The sequence below is a fragment of the Protopterus annectens genome, chromosome 1.part2 (genome assembly GCF_019279795.1).
Source record: "Protopterus annectens isolate FY-2018-M chromosome 1.part2, PAN1.0, whole genome shotgun sequence".
Taxonomy (NCBI): domain Eukaryota; kingdom Metazoa; phylum Chordata; order Ceratodontiformes; family Protopteridae; genus Protopterus; species Protopterus annectens.
Genome location: NC_056727.1, coordinates 479,499,563 through 479,526,169, shown reverse-complemented (window position 1 = coordinate 479,526,169; position 26,607 = coordinate 479,499,563). Strand labels below are relative to the sequence as shown.

The 26,607-nt window shown below is 39.7% G+C and overlaps 1 protein-coding gene across 2 annotated transcripts in view; it reads right to left on the bottom strand.

Moving 5' to 3' along the window:
- Nucleotides 1-26,607, bottom strand: part of KIZ (kizuna centrosomal protein) — a 1,514,946-nt gene that overhangs the window by 1,430,905 nt on the left and 57,434 nt on the right. For both annotated transcript variants that reach the window (XM_044057131.1, XM_044057139.1), the window contains exon 2: nt 16,022-16,078. In XM_044057131.1, the coding sequence (XP_043913066.1) occupies nt 16,022-16,078 (57 nt within the window). The remainder of the gene's footprint in view (nt 1-16,021; nt 16,079-26,607) is intronic.

The window sequence follows — 26,607 nt, the reverse complement described above, 5'->3', positions numbered from 1 at the left end:
TAACAGAAGAAGGAAGGCTGTTACCATGAAAGGAACAAAATAAAATGGCTTTAGAAATCCAAGACAAAATAGTTTGCTTGGACACAGCCAATCTTAAGGACCCAAGATGAAAAGAAACAAAGAGCTGATCAGATTTTTGAAAAGTCTTAGTCTTATCTAAATAAAACTGAGTTGTCTATGCACATCCAATGTATGCAGAACCTTCTCACTGGCAGATTGTGGAGAAGGAAAAAGTGGGCAAATGAATAGACTGATTAAGGGACAACTCATTCGCCACTTTGGGAATAAAAGAAGAATTATACGAAGGGACACCCTGTACTTACAAAACACCAAAAAAGCAGGACAAGCCATAAGGGCTTGAAGCTCAGACACCCATCTGGCAGAAGTAAGGGCTAACAAAAGTACAGTCTTCCAAGACCAATGCTGGAAGGAAGCTGAGGCTGCAGGCTCAAAAATAACCTGGATAATTCTTTCTAAAACAAAATTAAGATCCTAGGTAGAAAGAACAGGCTTCCATGGAGGCCTAATATGATGGATGCCTTTAAGGAATTATTTAGCGTCGAATCTAGAAGCTAAAGGGGTGATAAAGGCAGACAAGGAGAAATAGATGAAAAGTGAGCCCAACAGAAAAATAGGTCATCTCAGTATTGAGCAGTTCACATGGAAAAGAAAAAACTGAAGGAACATCCACAGACAATGGATCCAGGTTACGAGAAAGACACCAAATAGAAAACCTCTTCCATTTGGATAAGTAGGATTTCATAGTAGTGGGTTTCCTGGGCTCCTGCAGGATCCTAAGCATGCCCTCAGAAAAAAGGTGTCTATGTGGAATCAAAATCCTATCACCCACAATGTCAGTTGAAGAGTGGACAGGTGGGAATGGATAAGAGAGCCCTTGTCTTGTGTGAGTAGGTCCTGTGAGTTAACTTCTGATGACTGTCCTTGGCTAAATGCAGAAGAGAGAACCAATGCTGTCTCAGCCAAAAGGAAGTCACCAAAAAGATTTTGGGAGCACCCTATTGAATTATGAATAGGACTTTTGGAATGATGTGAAAGGGAGGAAGGGCATAAAGAAAAATCCCCTTCCAAGAAAAAGAGTGGGCATCCACCTTCCAAACTACAGGACTTGGGACTCTGGCACAAAATAGAGGAAGTTGTCTGTTCAGAGGAGAGGCAAAAAGATCTATTTGAGGAGTACCCCACTGGTGGACCATGCCCAGAAACACATCCCTGTGAAGCATCCATTCATGGGATTTAGCTATGGACCTGCTCAGAGAGTCTGCCATAAAGTTTTGACCTGAGGGAATGTAGACTGACTGAAGTGTCACTTGATACTGAACAGCTAGTTCCCACACTAGGAAAGCTAAATGGCAAAGAAGATAAGACCTTGCCCACCCTGTTTGTCGACATACCACATCAGTGTGATATTGTGTGTAAACACCTTGAGAAGATGAAAGTCCTGAAGACCCAGCAGAAGTGCTCTCATCTCTTTGACGCTGATGTACTCTTTCTGTTTAAGAGGCAACCAGACTCGCTGTACCTCTAGGGAGCTGGGAGCTGCTCCCCATCCCATGTCTGAAGCATATGTGAACAGCTCCTGAGAAGGAAGAGGTGGATGAAAACAGAGCCCTGGATTGACATTCGACTGTTGAATCCGCCACTGATGTTCCTACTTGAGATGTAGAAGAAGAGGAACTAAAACTGGAAGGGTATGAGAATGCTGAAGCCAAATTGACATTAGAAACCACTGAAGTTTTCTCATGTGGAGTATGGTGAAAGGGAGCATAGGAATGGAAGAAAGCCATGGACTCCAGAGCTCTTACAAATTCCCTGGCTGTTACTGAGGTCAGAGGAAGAAGGAAATGAAAAAAGAAAATCAGAGTTATGGCCTTGTGAGGAGGCAGAGATGCCAGCATAGGAACAGTCTGAATCCTGCACCCCAGAAAAACATGATCCTGAGAAGGAGTCAGAAAGGACCTTTCGAAATCTACAGTGAACCTCAGACTCTGCAGAAGGGAAACAGCAAAAATTAAGATTTTGCAAGATCTCTGGAGAGGATGCCTGCAACAGGAGATCATCCAAGTAGGGAAAGACTTGGATTCCCCTTGGTCTGCAAAAAAAAAAAAACATAGGAGTGAGGCATTTGGTGAATACCCTTGCAGCAGTAGAAAGGCCAAAGGGCAAAGCAGAGAAAGTACAGTTTTGTACCTACCATAAATGTAGATGTTCGAGTGTTCACCCTGCTGCAGTCATCACACTTGGGTTATCCTGTCATCAGGCGGTCCCGCAGTCGGACGGAATTCCAAAGTCTTGGTCCGGCGTCGGTTGCTGTCACCTCATCCCTGACGTCAGAGCGCCAGGGATATAAATAATGCAACCAACGCCATTTTCTTCAGTTTTTCTTGCCCCAGATGTCAGGTGCCCCCAAAAAGATGGTCAGAATTAGTACCAAATGGGGTGAACACTGCACAAATACAAAATCCCTTCAGCTATAAGCAAATACATCAGTAAGGCATAGCAAAGATTTAGCCAGTAGATCAGAGGGGATGGAGGGAGGGTAATCTGGACTGCAGCAGGGTGAATACTTGAACATCTACATTTATGGTAGGTACAAAACTGTACTATGTTCATCGTGTTACCCTGCTGCAGTCATCACACTTGGGTAGAATCCCAAAGCTAAGGTAGGGGGGAGGTATCATAGAGGGTTAGTGGAGGCAATAAGGCCCTGCAGAACTGCAGTGGCGAAGCCCGCCCTGGACTTAGAGTAAAAAGGTAAGTGATAGTGTTTGGTAAAGGTGTGTACAGAACTCCAAGTTGCAGCTTCTAAAATTTCCTTGGTTGGAACCCCCCTGAGAAAGGCTGTAGAGGTAGCTGTTGCCCTGGTTGAGTGTGATCTAATGGTAGCAGGAACTGGTTTCCCATGATGGGTATAGCAGAAACATATGCAATGACCTATCCATTTAGAAATGGTTTGATTAGATATAGCCTTCCCTTGAGAAGCTGTAGCATAGGATACAAAGAGCTGGTCAGTTTTTCTGAAAGCCTTAGTTTTGTCCAGGTAGTAACGAAGCTGCCTGTGAATGTCCAAGGAAATGCAGGAGTCTCTCACCTTTGTTCTGTGGATTGGGGAAGAAGGTAGGTAGGTGGATGGTTTGATTTAAAGCTACATTGGAAACCACCTTAGGCATAAAGGAAGGATTAGTTCGTAGAGAAACTCTGTCTTGATGAAAAATGAGGAAGGGTTCCACTGCCATTAGTGCCTGTAGTTCTGAGACTCTCCTAGCTGAAGTTATTGCAAGGAGCAGGGCAGTCTTCCATGATAGGAACTGAAGATCTGCAGAGAAAGCTGGTTCAAAGGGAGGAAGCGTTAGTTTTTCCAGAACAAAGTTGAGGTCCCATGTTGGTGTAGGAGCTCTCCTGGGTGGTCTAATGTTTTATGCCCCTCTGAGAAACTGCCTTAGAAGAGGATGTGAAAATAAAGGTGGATCCGTGTCGTAGTGAGCTGAAATAGCTGAAGCATGGATTTTAATTGAGGAAAAGGAAAGTCGTTTGTGCAACATCTCAGCTAAATACTGTAGAATGTGAGGCATGTGAGGCTGAATTGTGTCTTGGCCTTTAGCTTGGTTCCAGGCACAAAACCTTTTCCATTTGTCCGAATAAGCCTTCCTGGTGCTTGGCCTCCTGGCTTCCAGAATAACATCCAGAACTGCTTGTGAAAGAGGAGCTGGTTGGATGTTTAGTTGATTTGCCATGCAGCCAGATTTAAAGTTTTGAGCTGGCTGTGAAGAATCTGTTTGTTTTGCTGTGTGAGCAAATGGGGTATTTGAGGCAATATCCATGGTGGGCTGTGAGCCATATTTTTCAATAGCGGGCACCAGTGCTGGCATGGCCAGTCTGGGGCTATGAGAATCAGTCGTGGTCTCTCCTTTTTGACTTTCAAAAGAACCTTTGTGAGAAGAGGTAATGGAGGGAAGGCATATGCTGTCAGGTTTTTCCAACTGAAAGAGAGAGCGTCCACTTTCCAAGCTTGATGGTGAAATGTCCTTGTACAAAATTTTGTCAGTTAGTAGTTTTGAGGACTGGCAAACAGGTCTATGTTTGGAAGGCCCCATTTGTGAGTTATCATTGCAAATATTTGTGGATCTAGTTTCCACTCGTGGGGATCTTTGATGTTTCTGCTGAGGTCGTCTGCCAATGTCTTCTTCTGTCCTGGCAGGAATTGAGTTTGTAACTGGACTTGGAAGGCCAGAGCTGTGTTCCATAAGATCATTGCTTGCCTGCATAGAGGGTAGGAATGTGTGCCCCCTTGTTTATGTACCACATTACTGTGGTGTTGTCCGTCTTTATTGCAAGTTGTCTTGGATATAATAGATCCTTGAAGGCTGTCAGAGCTTTCTGTACAGCTAGCATTTCTTTTTGATTTATGTGCAGATTTCTTTGATCTGCAGTCCATAGGCCTTGAATGCATTGCCCTTCCATGTGTGCCCCCTAGGTGTAGTCTGAAGCATCTGTTGTGATAGTTTGCCTGGCTGGGGCAAGGTGAAAGGCTGACCCTTGTTGGAGGTGACATGTCTGTGACCACCATAGAAATTCCTGTTGTAGGCAGGGAATGAGAGATATCATTGTGTCCAAGCTGCGGCTGTGTTGAGACCATACGCTTTTTAGGTACCACTGTAATTTCCTCATATGCAGCTTTGCAAATGGTATTATTAGTATGCAAGATGCCATGAAGCCCAAAGCCTGCAGAATTTTTCTTGCAGTTAATTGGGTCTTTGTTGCCATTGTCTTGAAATATTGAGTCAGTTGTAGTTGCTTGTCTGGCATAAGATAAGCCTTCTGGGCCGTTGTATTCAAGCTGGCACCTAGGAATGTCATTTTTTGTGAGGGTACTAGTTTTGACTTCTTTTCGTTTACTGTGTACCCCAGACAGTTTAGTAGATGCTTCGCACAGGCCAGATGATGTAAGAGAATGTCTTTGCTTTCTGCTTGGAGGAGGCAGTCATCCAGGTATGGATATATTTGAATTCCTCTTTGTCTGCAGTATGCAATTACTGGTGCCAGGCATTTTGTGAAAACTCTGGGCGCAGTAGATAAGCCAAAGGGCAGTGCAGAGAATTGGTAATGGGTTGAACCTGCAATGAAGCGGAGGTATCTTCTGCAACTTTGTCTGATAGGGACATGCAGGTATGCCTCCTTGAGGTCCAACGTTACTAGCCATGCTTCCTTGCCCAACATGGGAAGTAGCTGCTGTAGTGTTAGCATCTTGAATTTGGGTACTTGTAAGTAAGTGTTTAGAATTGAAAGGTCCAGAATTGGTCTCCATGCATTGTCCTTTCTGGGCACTAGAAAGAGTCTTGAGTAAAATCCTTGGCCTTGCTCTCGAGTAGGTACCAGTTGAATGGCTCTCATGTCCATGAGAGCTGTAATTTGCTTTTGTGCCTCTGCCCATTGATTTTGTGGCAGGTTTGGCATTCCTCTTTTCATTGGCAAGGTGTGAAAGTGGAATCTGTATCCTCGTAAAATTATGTCTAGGACCCATTTGTCCTTTGTGACAATGTGCCAGTTGTTTGCAAAAAGTGCGAGTTTTCCCCCCAAGGGGGCTGCCAAGAGAGTATTGCTTGGCCAGATGAGGTGCAAGTCATTGAGTTTGCCTTCTGGTGGATTGAGACCGGTCTTCTCCTCCCTTCTGTGTTGTAGTGCCCCATTGGCGAGGTTTATACTGGGCTTGTTGTTGTCCTCTGCCCCTTGGGCGCCTGTATTTACCCCTCTGTGATCTGTCGGTGGCTGGAAAGGACCAATTTTTTGTTGGCCAGTTTCTGCTGAAGCGAGGGGGTTGTACTTGTAGGAAGTCTTTGACTGTCTGCATAGATTTTGCCTTATCTTCCATTTTCTTTAAAACTTCTTCTGCTTTAACTCCAAAAAGAACGTCCTGCTGTAAGGGAGCATCTAGTAGTTTTGCTTTAACATGATCAGGCAGAGTTTGTTCCTTTAACCAAGCATGCCTATGTATAACAGACCCAGTGACAGCTGCTCTGCAGGAGACCTCCAAAGAATCGAACCCACATTGTAAGGTATGTTTGCCCACCTGCTCAGTGGCGTGCAACAGATCCTGTACTTCTTTCAATTCAGATTGTTGGGGGAGGGAGGTTATTCTTTGCTTTAACTGAGAGATAAGAAATTGCTGATACTTAAGCATATGAAATTGACAATTCAGTGCCCTCATAGCTAGTGTGGCTGAGGTGTAAACCTTTTTCCCCCACCTGTCTAGTGCTCTGGAATCCCTCTCAGATGGTACTGGGTTTTTAGCCATAGAAGCCTTAGCCCCCTTGGGACCCTGGGAGATAGTCTCTGGGTCAGCCACTGGGCTTTTGTAAAGAAATTTGTGGGAATCAGGCACTCTGTAGTATCTGTCAGGCTTAGCCAGAGCAAGAGGTAGAGAGTCTGGGTTGAAACTGGATTCTAAATGGACATCATCCACAATGTCCAAAACTGGTGGGATGGCAAGTGGTCTGTGTTGGGGGAGTAAAAGAAACTCTCTGAGCCTTTTCTTTGAATCAGAGTAGTCCTGACCTTCCCAGAGAAAATGTTCCCTCATAGTGTGTAAAGTTTCCCCAAAGGAGTAGTCTTCAGGAGGAGAAGCTGAGGGAATAGAGTCCTCAGCATCAGAATCTTCATAAGGAGAGAAGGAATAGTCTTGGTCCTCAGAGGAGTCTGAAGACATGGACATTTGCTCAGAGGAAGCAGAATCTTCCTCTTGTCTAGGCCTTTTGTCAGGAGGGGGCTGTGAACCCCTGATTAAAGAAATCAAATCTTCAGCCATTTTGAGCATCTGTTTCTTAGGCATAGGGCCTTGAACAGGAGACTGAAGTGTAGTCCTTTTAGATTTAGAAGGAGTCTTCGACTTAGAAAACATTTTAATGGCGAGAGTCGTCAGTCTGAAAACACCTTCAGAAACCGATGGCGTTTCTGAAGCACCGACGACTTTAGAAGCAAAGTCGTCGGAAGGACCTGAAGTAAAAGGCTGCGTCGGCCTGGTACATTCCGTCAAAAATTCCGTAGTGGTCTCGGGTTCCAGATCTGCGGTAGTCAGGGGCTGCGTCGGAGCCTCACTGAGAACCGGAGGACCGGAGACCGGATCAGCAGAGGCCTCGGAATCCGGCTTAGGCCTGGGCTGTCTGTCCTTATCCCTGCGTTTTTTATGCACGCCGGTAGTTGGTTGCTCCGACGGCATGGTGTAGTTAAATTTTCTACCAAAATAGTGTCGTGCGAAATCAAATCGTCTTTTAATAGTACGCTTATTAAACCTAGCACAAAACTGACAAGAAGTGACGTCGTGGTCTGGGCCTAGGCAAGGTATGCAATAAGAATGAAAATCCTTATGAGGTATTTGCTTCCCACAAGAAATACAATTGTTAACTTTTTCTGACATCGGTCTGAGGCAAGAAAAGTTTCCCCAACGGGGTACTTAGCTTTATAGAAGACTTCGGTCTGAAATTCGAATTCGAAAATCTCAGAAGACGGCCGACTGGCACTTGCGAACTGCTTCTGCTTCGGGCACCGCGCGGCAAGAAAGACTGAAGAAAATGGCGTCGGTTGCATTATTTATACCCCTGGTGCTCTGACGTCAGGGATGAGGCGACAGCAACCGACGCCGGACCAAGACTTTGGAATTCTGGCCGACTGCGGGACCACCTGACGACAGGATAACCCAAGTGTGATGACTGCAGCAGGGTAACACGATGAACATCTGAAAATGCCAGGAAACATAAAAACTTCCTGAAAAGGGGATGGATTGAGATACAAAGATAAGCATCACTGAGGTCCACAGACACCATATAGGTCTGATTAAGCAGAACAGGGAACAAGGTCTGAAGGGACAACATACAGAAAGAGGGGACCTTCAGAAAGGTGTTTAGATGAGAGAGGTCCAGAATAGGTCTCCAAACGCCCTCTTTCCTGGACACTAAAAACATTCTGGAGTAAAACCCCTTCCCCCTTTGAGAAACTGGAACCTCTTGAACAGTTCCCTGAGTCGAGAGATCCCAAAGCACCCCATGAAAGAAGGGCAACTGCTCCTGAGGGGGCTGAGGAATTCCCATAATGGGGGAAGAGATTTCCAGACCATGAACTACCCTTGGCAGATAATAGACAGAACCCAGGAGTCCTGAGTAATCTTTAACCAAACAGGAAGAGAAAGGGAAAGACTAAGAGAATGACAAATGTGGCTGAGAAGAACAGGATAGTCAGATACCACCTGGTTTGTCAGGAAAAGGAGAATTCTGGGGCACAGAAGTCTGGGTAGCTTTTGCAGGAGGAGCCTGCTTCCGACCATTCTTATCCTTGGGGGGAGGACGAGACTGCCTGCGAACAAAGTCTGGCTTATTAGGATACTTTCTCTGAAATTTATGTACAGGAAAAACAAAAACATGTTTAAGTTCCTGCAAGGCCTTGACCTTATCCAGAAGAGACTTAAACAAATCAGCAGCAGCTTCACCAAACAAGTGTTTGTTGTCCAGAGGAGCATCCATCAACTTAACCTTAATGTCATCAGGGAAAGGTTGAAGCCAAAGCCTGGAATACCTCCTCATGACAGAACCAAAGGCAGCAGCCCTAGAAGAAGCATCTGCTGCATCACAACTACACTCAATAGCAAGCCACCTGGGAAGAAGTCCCTAGCAGGGAAAGAGCAGACGTTTTTCCTTCAGTCAGGAAGATGAGAAATTGCATGATAGGCCTGAGAAAGAAGGGCCAAAATGCACCTGGATACATAGGTCTGATAATTGACAGCTCTAAAAGTTAAGGTAGCAGAGGTATAAACATTCTTACCTAGCCTTTCCATAGTTCTGCTATCTTTATCAGAAGGAAGTAACTTGGTAGAAGGCAACAACTGAGACAGCTTGTCAGAATCCAAAGACACCATAGAATGGTGAACCAAAGGACACCTGTGCAGACATTTACAGTCCCCAGGCACCTAAAAAACCTATAAGGTTTCTTGGAGGTAGGGGGCTGGGAATCAGGAGCCTTACAGGCTGTAGAAAAGGCATCCAAAAAAGCAGCAAAAACAGGAGGAACAGCAGAAGGTCTAGGAGAATCCATCTGCAGGCACTTATAATACTTCTGTATCTGAGAAACCTGTGCACAATCCCATTTAAAAAAACTCCATCATTCTAGAGATTGTGTCCCCAAAAGAAATTTCCTCGAAAGGAGTGTAGACTCTTCTTGCTCTGATCCATAGTCGGAAAGAAATGGAATCTGAGACGAATCAGCAAGAGATACTTCATCTGAATCTACCTCCTCCTGAGAGGAATCCTGCTCCCTAGATCTTTTAAGGGGAGTAGATGACCAAGGGGAGCTGGAACACAAACCCCTGAGGAAGTTTCAAAGTCATCAAAGCATTTAACAACCCTGGATTGTTACTCTGCTGATCGTTAGAAGCTGGATAAATATGTTTAGTCTTCTGCTCTTTCTTCAAGGGGACGTCCACCTTACAGATCTTAGAAGGCTCAGACCTCAGATGGCATTCAATAATAGTAGTTGGGACTTCTTTCCTGACCAAAATATGAGGAACACCCCCTAGGCCTCTTGAAAATAATCAGGTGTGGTTCCCCTTGAACGTTTGAAGCGGACATCTGCAAGGCCTCCATAGAATGTATTTAAGGTTGGATCCACACCAGCCACTACAATGGTCACAGCAGAAGAATCCAATGGTAGAGCTGGGTGATCCTCTGGTCTTTCACTCGCCTCCAGGGAAACGTCCGGCAGAGACTGAATGGCAAAAGTATCCAGCCAAGATTTTTTGGCCTTCTTCACAGACGGCTGACCCTCGGATAGGGAAGTTCCTTCCACTGTGTCTGTAGCTAAAAGCTTAAAGCGTTGATTCTCCAAATACAAGGCCGAAGAAGATAGCCTGCTATGGGGGTCTTAGGAACAAAGGCCTGCCAAATTGAACAAGACATGTTTGTGGGAAGCCCCAAGACAAAAAAAGCACTGCTCATGACTGTCTTTATGGGGAATCTCCCACACTGGCATTTACCCTTCTTGGATGACATGAAACCTCACAAGCAACAAAAACAAAAGGAAAAGATAAGATACACAACCCTCAACGGGGTACTTATCTGAAACAGCTTGGTGAACCAGCAACGGAATGAGCACTCAGACTGACAATCAAGAGATGGTGTTCGGACTGGCGGCAAAGTTGTTCTGAGGATGATACATCCGAATGTCACCTTTATGCAATATGCTACAAGAGGAGCTTAGCTCAAGCAATTAGGGTTACCACTTGTCCCATTTTGTGAGGGACAGTCCCTCTTTGGGAAGTTGTGTCCTGCAAAAAAAGTGTAAAAATGGCAAATGTCCTGAGATTTTAGTACAGAATTATTTCTTATATCGTATGTAATAGTTGCACAATACAGTTATAATGTATTGGAAACACCTAAATGTTATAAGAAACAGAATAAGCAACTAAAATGCTACAAGAATAAGCTTTTATTTAGGCAGAAAAAGTGAAGTTCTGTCCTTTGTACTGGCTGTGGGTGTATTTTGCCCTGCAAAATTTGACGTTTGTATCAAACATATTCCACTTTGGGCATTTGAAAAAGTGGCAACCCTACAAGCAATGTGGGGAAAACCTTAAACAACAGGGGATAAAGGAGCTAAAATAGGGACCAACTGTAAAAGTTGCTCTTATAAACTTAGAAAGCTCCTAGAATAACAAGATTTGTGTTATCGAGCATTGTCTGAAGGATACAAAATCTGAAACTGAAATGCATGTCATTATTTTGTGACTTCACTCCTCAGTGATTTGCCAGAAATCCACAAATTTTATGAGGAACAGACCAAAAATATGAGTCAAAAATCTGGACATTCTGTGAAAATCTGGACAGTTGAGAAGTATGCCTCCATAACATATATTAATAGAAGAAAGTCTGGCCACTCAATGGTGCTTCAGTGGCCGGACTTTTTTCTATTGGTACATGCTTGACTTACAATGGGCACTCTGGTTGGGATGACCAATCAGCATGCACGTTTTTGAATAGTAATAAGTTATCACTGTATAATAGTCTTGACTAACAGTTAGGGACTATTTATTTATTTTTATATTCTTTTCAGTGTATTTTTAATTAGCATTATATTCACATTGGTTGAATGCACAGCCTTCTAAAACATAGTTCCCTCATTTCAAATTCCAATGCATTTGTCAGAAATAGTATTATTAGTAAGTATCAGTGTTAAAACTTTCCCGCATTAAGTTATACAAGATTTTAGTAGTGGTTCACAAACACTTATTGTTTAATGTTGCTAAATCTACTGATTTTTTTCTGGTCTTGTACTAAAGCCGATCATGTAAACATATTTATTATTTAGTGGAGTTAAATGTGTGAATGCACTTAATACCATTACACTGTTCTACACTGATCGGATGAAGCCTCAGCTACTTATTGGTAGCAAGGTGAAAGTGCTTTAGACTTCTGAGTTTATTATTTTGTTCTTTTTCTTTACTTGCATCAGTTTCAATAAAAGCAGTAAATTAATATTTATTTATTTTATTTTTTATTTATTTAATTTTTATTTAACATTTGTTGACCGGGAAAGTCCGACTAGGATCCACAGATCCTGTTTTCAGCGGAGGCCCGGGGAGAAATGCTCCAGAAGCATGTCTTTAGAATATGAAGTTTCTCGAGGCCAAAATGTACCTTTTACTTCATGTCAGTATAGTCACCCTACTATAATCATAGCTCTTAAGTTTATGTAACAAACCTCCCTAGCCTCAGTTTGTGTGGCAATGTTGTCTACCTGCCCTGATTACATTCACTACTTCCTTCTAATTAGCCCTAGCTTTTAAACATTTAGTTTTAAGCTTCTTTTCAGCAAAGATTCACACATTTATGATATCCCTCCTGTCACAGATTCAGCTTGTGTTAGTTTCCAACCTGTAACATCTGCACTGTTTTAGTATGTAACACTATTGACAATGGATCTATCTTAATAGATCTAACATTATATTACAATACAGATCTAACAACCTAACATTTCTTTGTACTGTACTATCGATGAATTATTTTCTAATTGTTTGAATTATAGATGGATTAATATCTTGCCTATACTTAACGATCAAGTAAATTCAGTATAAAACCAAGGACTAGACAGTCTGTACAGCTGCATATTTTTCCACTCTCCACACTGGTACAAGACACACACACTGCAGCCTCACTGATTCCCCATGTTGGAAACTACACTTTGCTGTTTTATAGGGGTTACTACTGTGACAACTAGGAATTATGGCACATTACTGACAACCTTTTGTAATGTATCTGTTATGACAGCATTTAGATGGAACAAACTGAAATAGACGTCTGTTATCTCTTTCTTCATTTAACTCCGTTTGGTTCACTGTCATACAATACTACAGTTTATCTTAGAGCTAGCACATACAGAGCCCTTTCTTTTCTCTCTGAGCACACATAATTAATAGATCACTAGAAAGTTGAATTCCTCCCGTCATGGAAATGGTGGTATGCTCCTCACATAAAGGATGCAAGGTAGGTTCTCCCAGACACAGGTTCAGCCAGATTGTTCTGCAGTTAAGATTACTACAGTATAATACTTTAGGAATTTAATTTGAGTGGTTGTCACATATTTTTTAGTATTTGTTGCCCCATCTAAACATGTCAAATAGCATCTGCTTATCACATCACAGATACAATGATGTACTAACAGTTATGCATAGCTAGGCACAAGATTTATATAAAATGTTTCTATCAATTGGGCACTAGCCACATACGATAGGAATACAGCACATAAGCTATAACCTACTAGCTAACAATAGGAGTAGGTATGCAGAACAGCTATGAAAGATAAGACATCCTATTGTAGCTTGGATGAATAGCTTATGACATACACTTATGACCCCCATCTTGAGTTAATTAACAATGATCTCTCTGTTAAAGCAGATAAATACTGCATGTCATGTAAACTGAATTTAGATCTGACAAAGATCATTTAAGGGCAAAAGCACTCATCTATTTTTTTCAGTAAAAAAGTTTGATTTTTAAACAAGTTATAATTGCTTGATTACTCTGAAGTCTCAATTGAGCTTGTTTACAGTGCACGGTTCTTTTTTTCCTGATTTTTTTTAGGATTCTCAGACAGCAGCTTTATAGTTCACAAGTATCAGTTTTCCCTGTGGTCTAATTTTTTTTAATTTATCCTTTGTTAACCACGTTAGTCCCACTAGGCTAGTTGCCTCTTTTCAGAGGAGACCCAAGGAGTGTTCCTACTACTAGGAGAAATTTGGTCAAGGCATCAGGAAACTTACCCTAGTCTTTTTAATAGGTGCTGTGGGAGCTTTTACATCCACCTGAGCTTCCACCAAGTCAAGCTGATGGAGCCTCTGTTTATAGACAGATAGATACACACACACACACACACACACACACACACACACACACACACACACACACACACACACACACACACACACACACACAAACACACACACACAATCTATTTATTCTGTTTGTCAGTAGAGCAGATGGACTAGTCCTGGAACCCTTTTTATCCACAAACCATAGCCATAAGCCAATAGTGTGCAGGATATGGCGGTCAACGTTGTCACCTCACAAGAGGTTCTTCGATTTGATTCTTGGCTGGGATGTCTTCTGTGCAGAGTCTGCACGTCCTCCCTGCATTCACATGGGTTTCTTCCAGGTAGTCCGGTTTCCTCTCACATTCCAAAGACATGCACCTGGAGCGTTTCTCCCCGGGCCTCCACTGAAAATAGACTCTGTCCTAGTCGGATGTTAAATAAATAAATAAACATAATGAGCAACTCACAAAAGAATGCATTCATCCTCCAATCCCCCCACTTCATTCATTTTCATTCCAGCCATCCCTGTGCCCCCATCTAACACTGGGTCTACCTGCTCCTCTTTCCTCCCCCAGATTTCTCTGAGTGAGCTGGGGCCAGCATGGATCTTAAGAGTGCCCTGATGATGTGCGAGTACTTTTTTTGCTGCTTCTTTTGCCAAGAGGGGTTATATTATGACTTGCACTGCTTCCCATCCCCTAGCCCTACATTCATCGATAATGGCCAAGAGCTGATCCCATTCTTGGGCCATGCATCCTCTTAGGGAGGGTTTTCAATGAATGAAGTCCCTCTGATTGGGCGTGCTCATCCTTCCCTGTCAGCTCCTCAGATACCAGAGCCACTGATTTAATCCAGGTCGTCTGAGCTGTAGGGAGGGTTTAATCACTCTGTTTTACTGAAGCTGAATGTAGTAAGCCAGTAATCAGCCAGAGAAGATCAAGACTGATGTGCAGACAAAACCTACCCTGGTGCACTGGTGAAAGAAAAGAAAGGAAAGCTTTAATGATACTCAGTAAAGATAACATGCTACACAAGTATATGGCAGCTAGTATGTAAAGTAAAAAAGTAAAAAGTGCAGTTTATGCACATCAGGAGAAATCACTGGAGGAGAATTAGTAGGAGAAATAAACGGTGAAAAATACCTGGGCTTTGTTGTCATGGTTACACACTGCACAAGCAATGCTATTTGAGAATCCTATATGCAAAAAAAAAAAAAAAATCACATGGTCAAAACCTCTAATTATCGCTTTTCAGCATGGGGCAATCTCTTATACCTTTTATGCAAGGGGAGGCAGCCTAATCACACAAGTAATGTGGTTTGCAAAACTCCTATATGCAAAAAAATCACATGGTCAAAACCTCTAATTACTGCTTTTCAGCAGGGGACAATCTCTTATTTCATTCAAGGGGAGGCAGTCCCTGCATTTATCACAGCGACAAAGTCTTAACACCTTCAGACATATATCACTGAATGTGAAGTATATACAGGTTTTTGGTAACGCAGCTCAAATATTTTCCAGCTCAGTAATGATCATTTTAAAAAAGAGTTAATGAGAAAGCCTTAAGAAAAGCAGTACCAGCTTGCTAAAACAACCACCCAACCTACAGCAAGCAGATCTTGCTAAACTTTAGGTCAAACATAGAGTTCTCTCTGATTAAAACACTTGCCACTGTTACAGAGGCAATGCATAGTTATGATATGAATTTTGAGGCACCTGAGTTGTATGATAATCTGCAACTGCAATTTATCCAAAATGCAAACTACACTGACTTTTTTATAAATATCTGCACATTATCTGCACACGATGTATACACTATACATCCATTATGCTAATTCTCAAAGTGTTAAGTCCACAATGATATATACCAATTATCATGTAAGAAGCACACTTGATAGCATGCATATGCTTTCTGGTCTGGGTTGCAGCTGAAAACGATCTTAACAACTAGCTCACTTATCTGGTTAACGGACAACAGACAGACAAAATGATATTTTCACCCAATACTAATTGATTCAGTATGTGAATAGGAAAGAATCATCTTAACATCAATTATCTCAAAAATCAAAACAAAATTAGCTCAAAGGTGGTACGGACTAAAAATCCCTCTGACATAGCTGTATTTAAGGCAAGTCTGGTAGTTGGTGCAAAGGATTAAGGTTATGAGCTATTAATGAGATGCTTCCTGTGATCTAGACTTTGCTTGTGTGACTGAGCAAATCACAAACCCAAGTATAAACAAATAGAGGTCACATGAGTCTCAACTGCCAACACTTGGGCTGTGAATACAATACTATACTCTGAAGGTCACTCTCAAGTGCAGTAAAAAGTGCAGGTTAGTAGTTATTCACTCAGCTACTGACAATCAAAGGCATTAATATATACACAAATGGCAACAGTTTTAGTTTGCAATGACCCACCCTTACTCACTGCTCTGAAACTCACAATGAGGAAACAGAAAATTTGAAAAGTAAAAGTGAAAGCAGTGTAGCTTGTAAGAGATTACACAAGTAACACTGCATTAAACTAGTGTAAAGCAAAGACAGCCGTGACCACTACATAATGCGTAACGAACACTATATAAAAAGCATGCCATATTCTTTCTGACCCCAAAATTAACTACACTTCTCTATCAACAAAATTAAAATTAACTTACAAGCGCTGATCAGATGTTTCAAACAATCTCTTTTCCAGGTCTAGTCTCTTTCTTTCACTGAAAATAAAAGGAAAACTTTTAAATCAGCAATAACTCAAGAACAGTGCTTTCACAAGTCTTTTTTATTTATATTTTCATTTATTCTTCTGCCTTTGAACACAGCAACAGATGGGCAATATCCTAGCAACATACATACCTTAGCTAACTTCCATGAAAGAGTGAAATAAGTAAATCATTGCATATTTTGAGCATTCATGCTTCAACAAAGATCTGCAGTGTCAGTTTTTAAGGTGCCTCCCAAAACATTTTTAATATCATACTGAAGTACCTATACAAATGACTGCTGTTACTTCTCCTTGTAGTACTTTGCTGAACTGTAGCAGAATTAACAAAGTATGTCAGCACACCTGCAACTGGATGTAGAAGCGAATTCATTTGACAGCACTGAATATATTTTTGCATTTGTATGTTACTTAATATTTCTACAGCAATAAATCTAGTCAGGTACTAAAAATATTTTGTCCTTTGAGTTAGCAGTAATATCACTGAAGTATCTGAAGTGTTCTGAAAGAATGTTTATATTGTAAGCTCCTGGGGAAGCATATAACATTTGAAAATGCCAGCCAGTGGCATAGCGGCAAGGCATACAAGCTCAATGTCAGCTTCCCGAGTGTGAAAATGGATTTACATCTCTCAGCAGGGTTAGATGAGGAAGTTGAGTTGCTCTAGGCTTTCTTTTTCATGTGTGGAAGGTAATGCAGCAATACCTTTATTCAGAGGCCTGGAACGCAGCTAATGTGCACTTTTTTTTTTGGCACAGGTCTATGTAACTGTGGTAGAGGCATACAGTGATAATGTACAGAATTCCATAACACTACTAAAAGCAAAGCTGGAGGGGACGGAGGGCCAGATGGCAGCTTATCCTCAAGGGGATGTCATTTCATCAATCGACTACAACCAATAACCAGGCAAATGATGGCAACTATCTATTGCATTAAAAAGGTCTGCCCATTCCAGCTCTCTGACCCTAACAGACATATCTAAAATGACAGGGGTAAAAGGAGAACTCAGATATAAACTATACTGAAAGACTGTAGTGGATTGCTTCCTTATGGCACAAGGAGGGTGTGCCGACCTAAAAAGCCAGAAAATGTTGTGATCATCCTCTGTAGGTAAAAAGTTTCCAAAAATATGTTAAAAAGAATTGGAAAGCTACAATAACCCCTAGTTAAACCATACTACCTCCTCTGGTGATTTCCAATAACTTCCCCCATAGTTTTGAAGTACCATTTTACAACCGTACCTCAAAGAAATGTACTGAATCTTTTCAAATGTTACATGGAAGCTGACTTTGTATGACACAAGTAAAATCTATTCACATGCATAAAAATAATAATTTTGACCTAGATGCAAAAAAGGCAGCTGTCACATTAATGAAATGGGCTTAAAAGTTTTTGTCAACTTTGGATCAAATACTAAAAAGTGCCAAATTTACGAGTCTATATTCACAAATTAAATAGTACATGAAATAGTGCTACTAGGCACCATATTTGACCATCTGTTACAAAACAGCCACCATTCCTGTGCTGATGCTTGAAAATGTCATCACTGTTTGCACCTCTGCATATGTGTGTGTGTGTGTGTGTGTGTGTGTGTGTGTGTGTGTGTGTGTGTGTGTGTGTGTGTGTGTGTCCAAATGTACATGGATCGACTGGAGTTGGTCAATGCTCTCTTTGGTCAACATCTGTTTAGCCGACAAAATCTGATAGACCAATGTGAAAGATCGCACAATTCTTGGGGTAGGGAAATATGCCCTTTCCCTCAGATTGAGCAATCTTGGAGTTAGTATATATAAATTAGCAGGGGTTGTGGGGGTACAGGGGGACTTACCCGCTACAAAAAATAAAAAAAAATTAAAACATTATACTAAGTTTTGCATGCACCAAGATTGTAAATTGGCACATGTGTAGTAGCGTGTTGATGTTTATGAAGTCGATGTTTTGTTGTTGACTTTATAAATGTCAAGATTTAGGTGTGTTGTTCAATTTCAGTACACCCATATTATATACATATACATACACACACACACACACACACAGGCTGCTTGTCCTGATCCTAAATGAACATAGGTCAACTAATCTGAAGGTATTAGAATTATATGCTGCTGTGTTTTATTATTAGGTAGGCAAAGCATTTGTAATCATGTTACAGATGGGTCATATTTAAAATAATGCATCGCTCACAAGCGAACAAACCTCTTATCAAAATTAAATAAAAATTAATAGTTTTCAATATTTTCTCCAGAGCTTTGACATATAGCTACTCCTCCAGGGTTTTCAGACAACTGTCTGCTGCTATCCTCCCTGTTAGTCCTTGGCTTGATGAATAACTTCCTGTTTTGTTATTGTACGCTACTTCCACATATACCATGATAATTAGAAATTAGTATATTATTAGGTAATACATGGCTCCCAACTAATTTTCTTTGGGAATATTCCCACACACCAGTTACTTTGCCCTGTTCTTAAAAGTATAATGCAAATTACTGCATTACATTTGGTGTAATGTATTTTATTTATTTATTTTATATTTTGTTGACCAGATTACTCCCACTATATTAGAGGCTTCCTTTCAAGGGAGACCTGAGGTGGTGTTCACACCAACTAGGGGAAATTTGGCCAAATGCACCAAGGAACTTCCCTTACCCTTTTTGCCATAATGATTATGGTGCTGTTATTCGAACAGCAAATGAGTTTGAATTATCGGAGAAGTAATCAGAGGTGAAGGAGAGGTTGAGAGAAGAATATGGTGTGGCGAAGGCGAGGGAAAAGGCAGCTGAGCCTTTTCAAAGGAAGCTAAATGTGTGGGATGCAGTGGAGACTGATATGAAAGATTTGTTCCAGCAGAAATTGTTTGACTCTGAAGTTGAAAAACAAGATTGCGTTGTTACAATCCTCCAGTCGGAAGGGTTACGAGATGATATACTGTTGGATATGGTGGGGGGAAAGTGAGCCAGAAAATGGAAAGGATGTGTCCTGGGGCGAAGTGAGGGATAGACTACAGAAGGAAGAAGGGCAGCAGAGTGAGAATATGCAGCTGGAGAAAAAAATGTATGCTGATATGGTGAGAAAAGAGATGTGTGGTATGAACAAAGAGAAAGAAACAAATTTTAAAAGAAAAAGATTGTTTAAGGTTCAAATTGAAAAGAAAGATGATCTTCCAATGGACAGATATAAGGTATGGGACAAAGTTAGTAAGACACTCGGAATTAAACCAAACGAGGTAAGAGCATGTATTTCATATTAATAAAGACTTTTTGTGAAATTATTTTCAAGACTAGGCAGATAATGGAAAAGTTTGTACAGGAATATGAAAAAAAGAAAAACTGTTCATCATGGGACTTGTATGTATTCAAGCCCTCTTTTAGGGAAACTAAGAAAAAATTATATTCAATTTAGAACTGAAACTGAAAGAGACTTTAAAAAAGCATTTATTAAATATATGTAATGATGTACTAAATTTATTGAAGGTGTATGATAGAGGTTTACAGACTGGGGCATAGGATTGAATGTGATATTGAAACTGGAAAACGACTGTATTGTACATATTCCAGGTGTTGTTAATGTTGAAGGAGATAGAAGCTTGATTAGATATTGGGGGCAGCCAAAAACATGCTTTTTGTGTGGAAAATTAATAATTTAATTAACAAATGTGAAAAAAGATGTTTCACATGTGGGGGCTTAAGGCATGATGCAAACAATTGTGAACCTAAATCCTATAAATATAAAAATGTGGGACTTTGGGGAGGGCGTGAAGAAAGAGAAAATGAAGTAGCTTTAGACATTACAGAGGAAGTAACAGAACAAGATAAAGAAGGATAATGTTATACTAAAGGAATTAGAAGCAGAAAAAAGGGAAAATATAGTGTTTCAGATATAGAACAAACAATACAAAAAGATAAAGGTTAAATACAGATAAATTGAAGAACAGCAGTCAGGTTTACGTGAGAATGATGATGTTAAATGGAATATATTTAAACAAAAAAGAAATTCAATTGGCAAAAGAGTTAGAGAAAGTAAAATGAAAATATAAAAGATTTAAAGGAAAAAAGGGAAAAGATAAATACATACTATTATTTAAAGTAGAGTTACATGTAAAGTTTTGTCATGAAATACGAATAGTTTTAAGAAGTTGGAAAGGAGGATAGGGATTTTGAAGTGGTGTAAAAAGCCAGATAGTAATGTCATTATACTAGAAAATATTAGATTTTTTTGTCAAAAATAGAAAGATACCAACCAAAGTGACGTAGGGAAAAATGTGAAATGGAAGTTTGGGAAAGAGTCCTGTTCAGGAATATTTATATAAAGATACAGTTAAAGTGTTAGATGTTACATTTGTTATAACAGGTGGAATTACTGTTATTGACGTAAGATGGAGAGAACATGTTATGAGAATTATTGCAATATATGCATATGTAATAAAGAAGGAGAGGGAAGAGATGTTCAGAAAGATAATACAATATGTAGCAGTTAATTAAGCAATAACCCACACCTGGATGTGGGTAATGCTGGATTTAGCCACGGTTGGTGTGGTTTGGTCACGAGGGCAAAGCCCGAGTGGCCAAACAAAGACAACCGTGGGTAAATCCAGCATTACCCACACCCAGAAGTGGGTTATTGCTATTATACAATGACATTATTTAAGAAAAAAATACTTACTTTTCTTAAATAATAGCATTGTATAATGCCTCCTTGCTGCCCTTCCGCAGCTGTCCAGTATTCTGCAGCAGTTCTCATGTACTGCGTATGTGTATGGTTAGATAGTACATCAGAACTGTGTGTGTGGAAGCAACGGAGAAAGGAAGATCTCGGTTGCTTTTAAAAACTTGTCTCGCTATGTTAAAAGAGTTTAACATAGCTAAAAAAAAGCAACAGAGATTTTCCTTTCTCCATTGCTTTTTTAAAGCTGTTTTGTTATGTTAAACGAGTTTAACATAGCGAGACAGCTTTAAAAAAAAGCAACAGAGAAAGGAAGATCTCCGTTGCTCTTTTTTTTTTTTTTTTAAGATATCTCGCTATGTTAAACTCATTTAACATAGCGAGATAACAGCAACGGAGCTCTTCCGTTCTCCATTGCTGTCCAAAAAAAGACTTATACTAATGGAAAAAGTCAGGGCGACCGGACCGTTTTCCATTAGTAGAAGTCTTTGATTTACAACGTGCATGCTAACCAATCAGCATACACGTTGTGGAATATTAATGGGGGTCGTTGTATAATATGGAGATAATTGTAGTAGGGGACTTTAATTGCAATCCAAGACAACAAAACACGGCGGCTTACGATTTAAGATTAGTAAAGGACATTCTAAAATATGGACAGTTAAAAATATGGAATCTAGAGACTTGGACGTATAGAAGATGGGAGAAAAAAACAGAAATAGATTATTTTTTGTCAGAAAGTTTAGTAGTAGTTAAATAAGGTGCATTACTGACAAGGTTTTCAGATCCTAGGGCAATTTGGATTATGGTAAAGGGAAATGATTATATAAAAATAGGTAAAGGCATAAAATGAATAAATGAAGTGAAATTGGATGATAAAGGGAGAAATGAGGTTATGAGACTATGGCAAGATCATGTAGAAATGAGAGAATTTTACAAAGACTGGTCAGAATGGTAGTTAAATTTTAAACTGAAATATAAAAAATGTTATGTGACATGGGAGAAAAAAATATATATGGGAAAAATAAAATATGAGAATTTAAATAATAATATGATTGATTGTCTAGAAAAGAATGATGAACATGTCTTTATTAAGGAAAAAATATATCTTACATTTTAACTGCTGCTGTGTTTTGTATATTTAATGAGACACCACCCCCCCCCCCTCTTTTTAAAGCTTTATCTGGTTGGTTGCTCTACATTTTAAATAACTGTCAGTCATCTATGTTATTTAATATGGTCTGATGAAGCGGAGTTGATCCGTGAAAGCACGTACCCGTTATGTTTAATAAAGCAATTTAAGTTTACAAGGACTACTAACTATCATTTGTCAGCTGTGTTTGGAACCTTTGCTTTTTGTGACATTACATTTGTTTTGCTTTATGCGGTGGTGGTGCTGCGGTAGCATTGTTGCCTCACAGTTAGACGTTGCCCATTCGATTCTCAGTTAGAGCATCTTCTGTGTGCCGACATGCGTGAATGGGCATTCCTTCGTTGAAGGTTGTGCGTTAGGCCCGGCAAGCCAGCACATAAAAATCTACTGCCAATCATTAGCGGACCAGAGTTCTGCTGTGGCGACCCCTAACCGGGAAAAGCCGAAAGAGAGAAACAAACATTTGTTTTGCTTTGTGGTTCCTTTATCAACAGCGAGGTGTTTTTTCTCATTTTTACCTGGATTGTTTTGTTTCCTTGCTGTTGAGCATGGCTGAAGGCAATTCTGAATCACTTGCTACTGCCTCGATTCCTGGGGACACTAGTTCGAAGGCCACTGTAAGTAAACCTTGCTATCATTGTTTTAATACAATTTTGCAAGAACAATCCAATCCTCTATTAGATGGAACTATCAATTTACAGTCTAAAATTATGACTTCCGATTCTAACATGCTGGAGGCTTTTAATAAAGATTATCGTTCTCTTGAGAATGCTCTCTACAAATATAAGCGTCTGCAATGGCAGCGCTTTCATTTGGAAGCCTCACTGGATTTACATATTGCACCAAGAGGGCTCAGGGTACTGACTATGCCCTCTTATGGTTCTACATATCCTGGACTATTAAGACGATGGCAACTGCTTAATTTAGAGTGCAGTGCGAAGTATATGTAGTTGCTGACTGAGTTCTTCAGACCTGAAGAGGTGGAGATTTCCAAACAAATTGAGACACTGCAAGAGGTTATTTATAACACTTATCCCATGGACATAATTGGTGATAAAATGAACAATCTATTTGATAACATCTTTGCATATGATAAAAGATTGTCTACTGTCAAAACTAAGAAAATTCAATGAGATAGACTCGATTTTGAGAACGGCCATGTCTTTTCCTGGTCTAGGGAGAGACCAATGAGCATTCCAACCACGCAGCGCTTCACAGGAAATAGGCGGCCTTCTGAGACTACTCATACAGCTGATCCAGAACGAGAACACTTGCAGCATGCAACACAAACTTTACCAGCCATTGCGGGTACATCTACCTCAACCATAGAGATGGGAAGGAGTGTTAATGCTTCTCATAGTCAAGACAGTAGGATGAATGTCAATACAGCCCTCGTTCTCAACAAAGAACCCTCTGTTAAATCTAAAACAGCGACAGCGTTACATAATAGTGCATCAAAGGCTGGAAGTGATTTAGCGGTATCCTCAACAGCTGAAACACTTTTTTTAATCTAAGAATCCACTACCAATACGTGGCAGGTCCGTGAACTGGTACACAAACCCCAGAGTTCGATATCTACAGAGCGGAGAGGATTCAACAAGGATTGGAAAAAGACTGAAACAGGTTTAGTGCTCAATATTTAATCTGTCATACTGATTAAAGTACAGATATCTGTTTTAAATAAAGGGCTAACATTTGTTCCAGCCCAAAAGGTTGATTTAACTGATGTTCTCCAGGATTTGAAATTATTTGGTAGAACTCTTACCCTTAAAACTATATTTAGTAATGATATGAATAATGAAATTATCTTTAGAAAATCAAGTACATTTGTACCTCCTTTAAATGTTACTATAGAGTTATTTGTAGATATATGTGAAAAACAGCTAAGGCAAAAATTTCTAGAGAAGCAGAATGATTGTTTTTATAATATAACGTATGCTGAAAAACAAGCTCTGTTTGAGTTGAAGAACATGAACAGCATAGAAATAAGACCAGCTGATAAAGGTGGAGGTATTATGGTCTTAGCCAAGTATACCTATATATCAGGCATGATGGAATTGTTACAAGATACACATACCTATACCCCTTTAACAAAGGTACACTCAAAGGTAGTATTGACAAAGTAGAATTTTTAATGTTTGATCTTCTTATAACAGGTCTAATTTCAGAACCTTTGTTTGATTATTTCAAAGTGGAAAATCCTACCACTCCTGTACTATATGGCCTCCCAAAAGTACATAAGAATATGCAGCAACCTCCAATGAGACCTATAGTATCCAGTAGAGGTTGGTTAACCGAACCTTTATCAATATTTGTAGAAAAGAACTTGCACACTGTATTAGACAAGTGTAATACTATATTGAGAGATACCAAGGAGATCCTTTTTCAGCTAAGCAGTCATTTTGATGTTATCTCTGGACCTTGTTTTTTGTTACCTTAGACAATGCCTCCTTATTTACAGTCATTCCCAATGACTGGGGGATTGAGAATATTAGACAGATATTAAGTACACATGGCATTTCTACTGATAAAATCAGCCTTCTTTGTATTCTTCTCGAAATAATTCTTGAAAATAATGTATTTGTCTTTAATGATAACTTGTACTTGCAAAAGGTAGGCATGGCTATGGGCACAGCTTGTGCCAATAGCTACGCCAACCTAACACTGGTTAACTGGGAGACTGAACATGTTCTATCTAATGCCAATTATGGTACATCTATTGGATGGTACGTTTTGTAGATATTTTTTGCTTTGGTGTGGTACAGAGGAACTCTTAATTGAATTTTTAGAGTATTTAAATGGTATTAACAGCTTCCTTAGATTCACTTATAAAGACTCGACTATACGTATAGATTTTTTAGATGTAGAAATTAGTAAAGATGCCCTATATACAGTGTCAACCAGCGTATTTAGGAAGAGTGTTAGACAGAATAATATCTTGCATAATAGCACTATGCACCCGAATCACATTAAGTTTAATGTGCTTCGTGGACAAATCTTTCGAATAATGCATCAACATAGTGATGATGCTGAGTTAGCATCAGCTCTTACTCTATTAAAGGAGGAGTTTATTAGCAGAGGATACAAGAGCGAGGTCATTGATAAACAAATATCACAGGCATGGAAAGAGAGGAAGGGTAGATTTAAACCGTATTTTGTTAGGAATTTGCCCCATACTAATCCACAGTATTTGGATGGTGCGTTTGACTCCAACAACACTATGATAGATAACAGAAGGAAAGTTCGTATGCCCTTGACTTTTGCCAGTAATATTAACATGGTATGTGAGACTATTAGTGCCAATTGGGACATTTTGTTAACTATACCTGAACTTCAAGGTGTGATTGGGAATGAGCCTAATTTCAACTTTAGGAATAACAGAACTTTCAAACAACAACTTTGCTATAGACCTTTGAATTCCCCAAACTATGTTCTATCAGATAGGAATGTTACTTATGCCTGCAGAAGATGCATGGCTTGTGTTTGTATACACACAGGTGGTTATTTTTCTCATCCGAGCCTTGGTTTCAAGATCGATACTAATTTTTACGCGGATTGTTTAACCAAGAACTTGGTATATTTTTTATACTGTACCATTTGTTTTTCCTTCTATATAGGTAAAATGAATAAGGTATTCAAAGAAAGGATCTTGGAGCACTTGAGAGATATTAGGAATGCAAACGAATCAAGTGCATTGGCTATGCATGTAAAGAGAGAAGGCTCCAATCACAAGTTTAAATGTTTAGCCTTAGAACTTATACGGTCTACTGTCAGGGATGGAGACCTTAAAAATAAGACTGAATCTAGAGAACAGAGATGGATTTTACAACTGCAGGCTGATAAACCTCCTGGTTTAAATAGCAAGGTTTCTCTTAAACCTTTCTTAAAAGCTAGACTTCTTAAACATCGTTAATTCTTATATATTTATTTTTATTATTTTGTGATGATTAGATGTTTACGATATCGGAATAGGCATATTTTAACAGATATATATATATATATATATATATATATACTAATATTTTTCATATATATATATATATATATATATATATATATATATATATACATATATATATTATATGTTTTATATTTATAGGTTTATTCTATCAATTTGAGTGTTTCTGATTGACCTACTTGTTTTTTTAAGTGCTTATGTCACATTTTAGCTGCTGCTGTGTTTTGTATATTTAATGAGACACCATCCCCCCCTCCCCTATTTTTAAAGTTTTATCTGGTTGGTTGCTCTACATTTTAAATAGCTGTCAGTCATCTATGTTATTTAATATGGTCTGATGAAGCGGAGTTGATCCATGAAAGCGCTTACCTGTTATGTTTAATAAAGGAATTTATGAGTTTACAAGGACTACTAACTATCATTTGTCAGCTGTGTTTGGAACCTTTGCTTTTTGTGACATTAATGTTGTAAATGAGTATGTGTTTCCTATAAAAAGTAAAAAACTTCAAGACTTATTATTAATAATTAGGGAATTAGTAGATGATACAGTTCAGGTAAAAGTACTGGTAGGATATGATACATCATTCAGTATTATGGGCTATATTTGATATATATAAGTAAGAGGATTAAAAAATAGAAGTTATGTACTTACATAACGTTCCATGTGAGTTGTTTATGTCACCTTTATTCTCACTGATGGGTTCGGAGCCGATCCTCGGCTCCGACACGGCCGATAGCAAAGCTCAAGGTTTGCCAG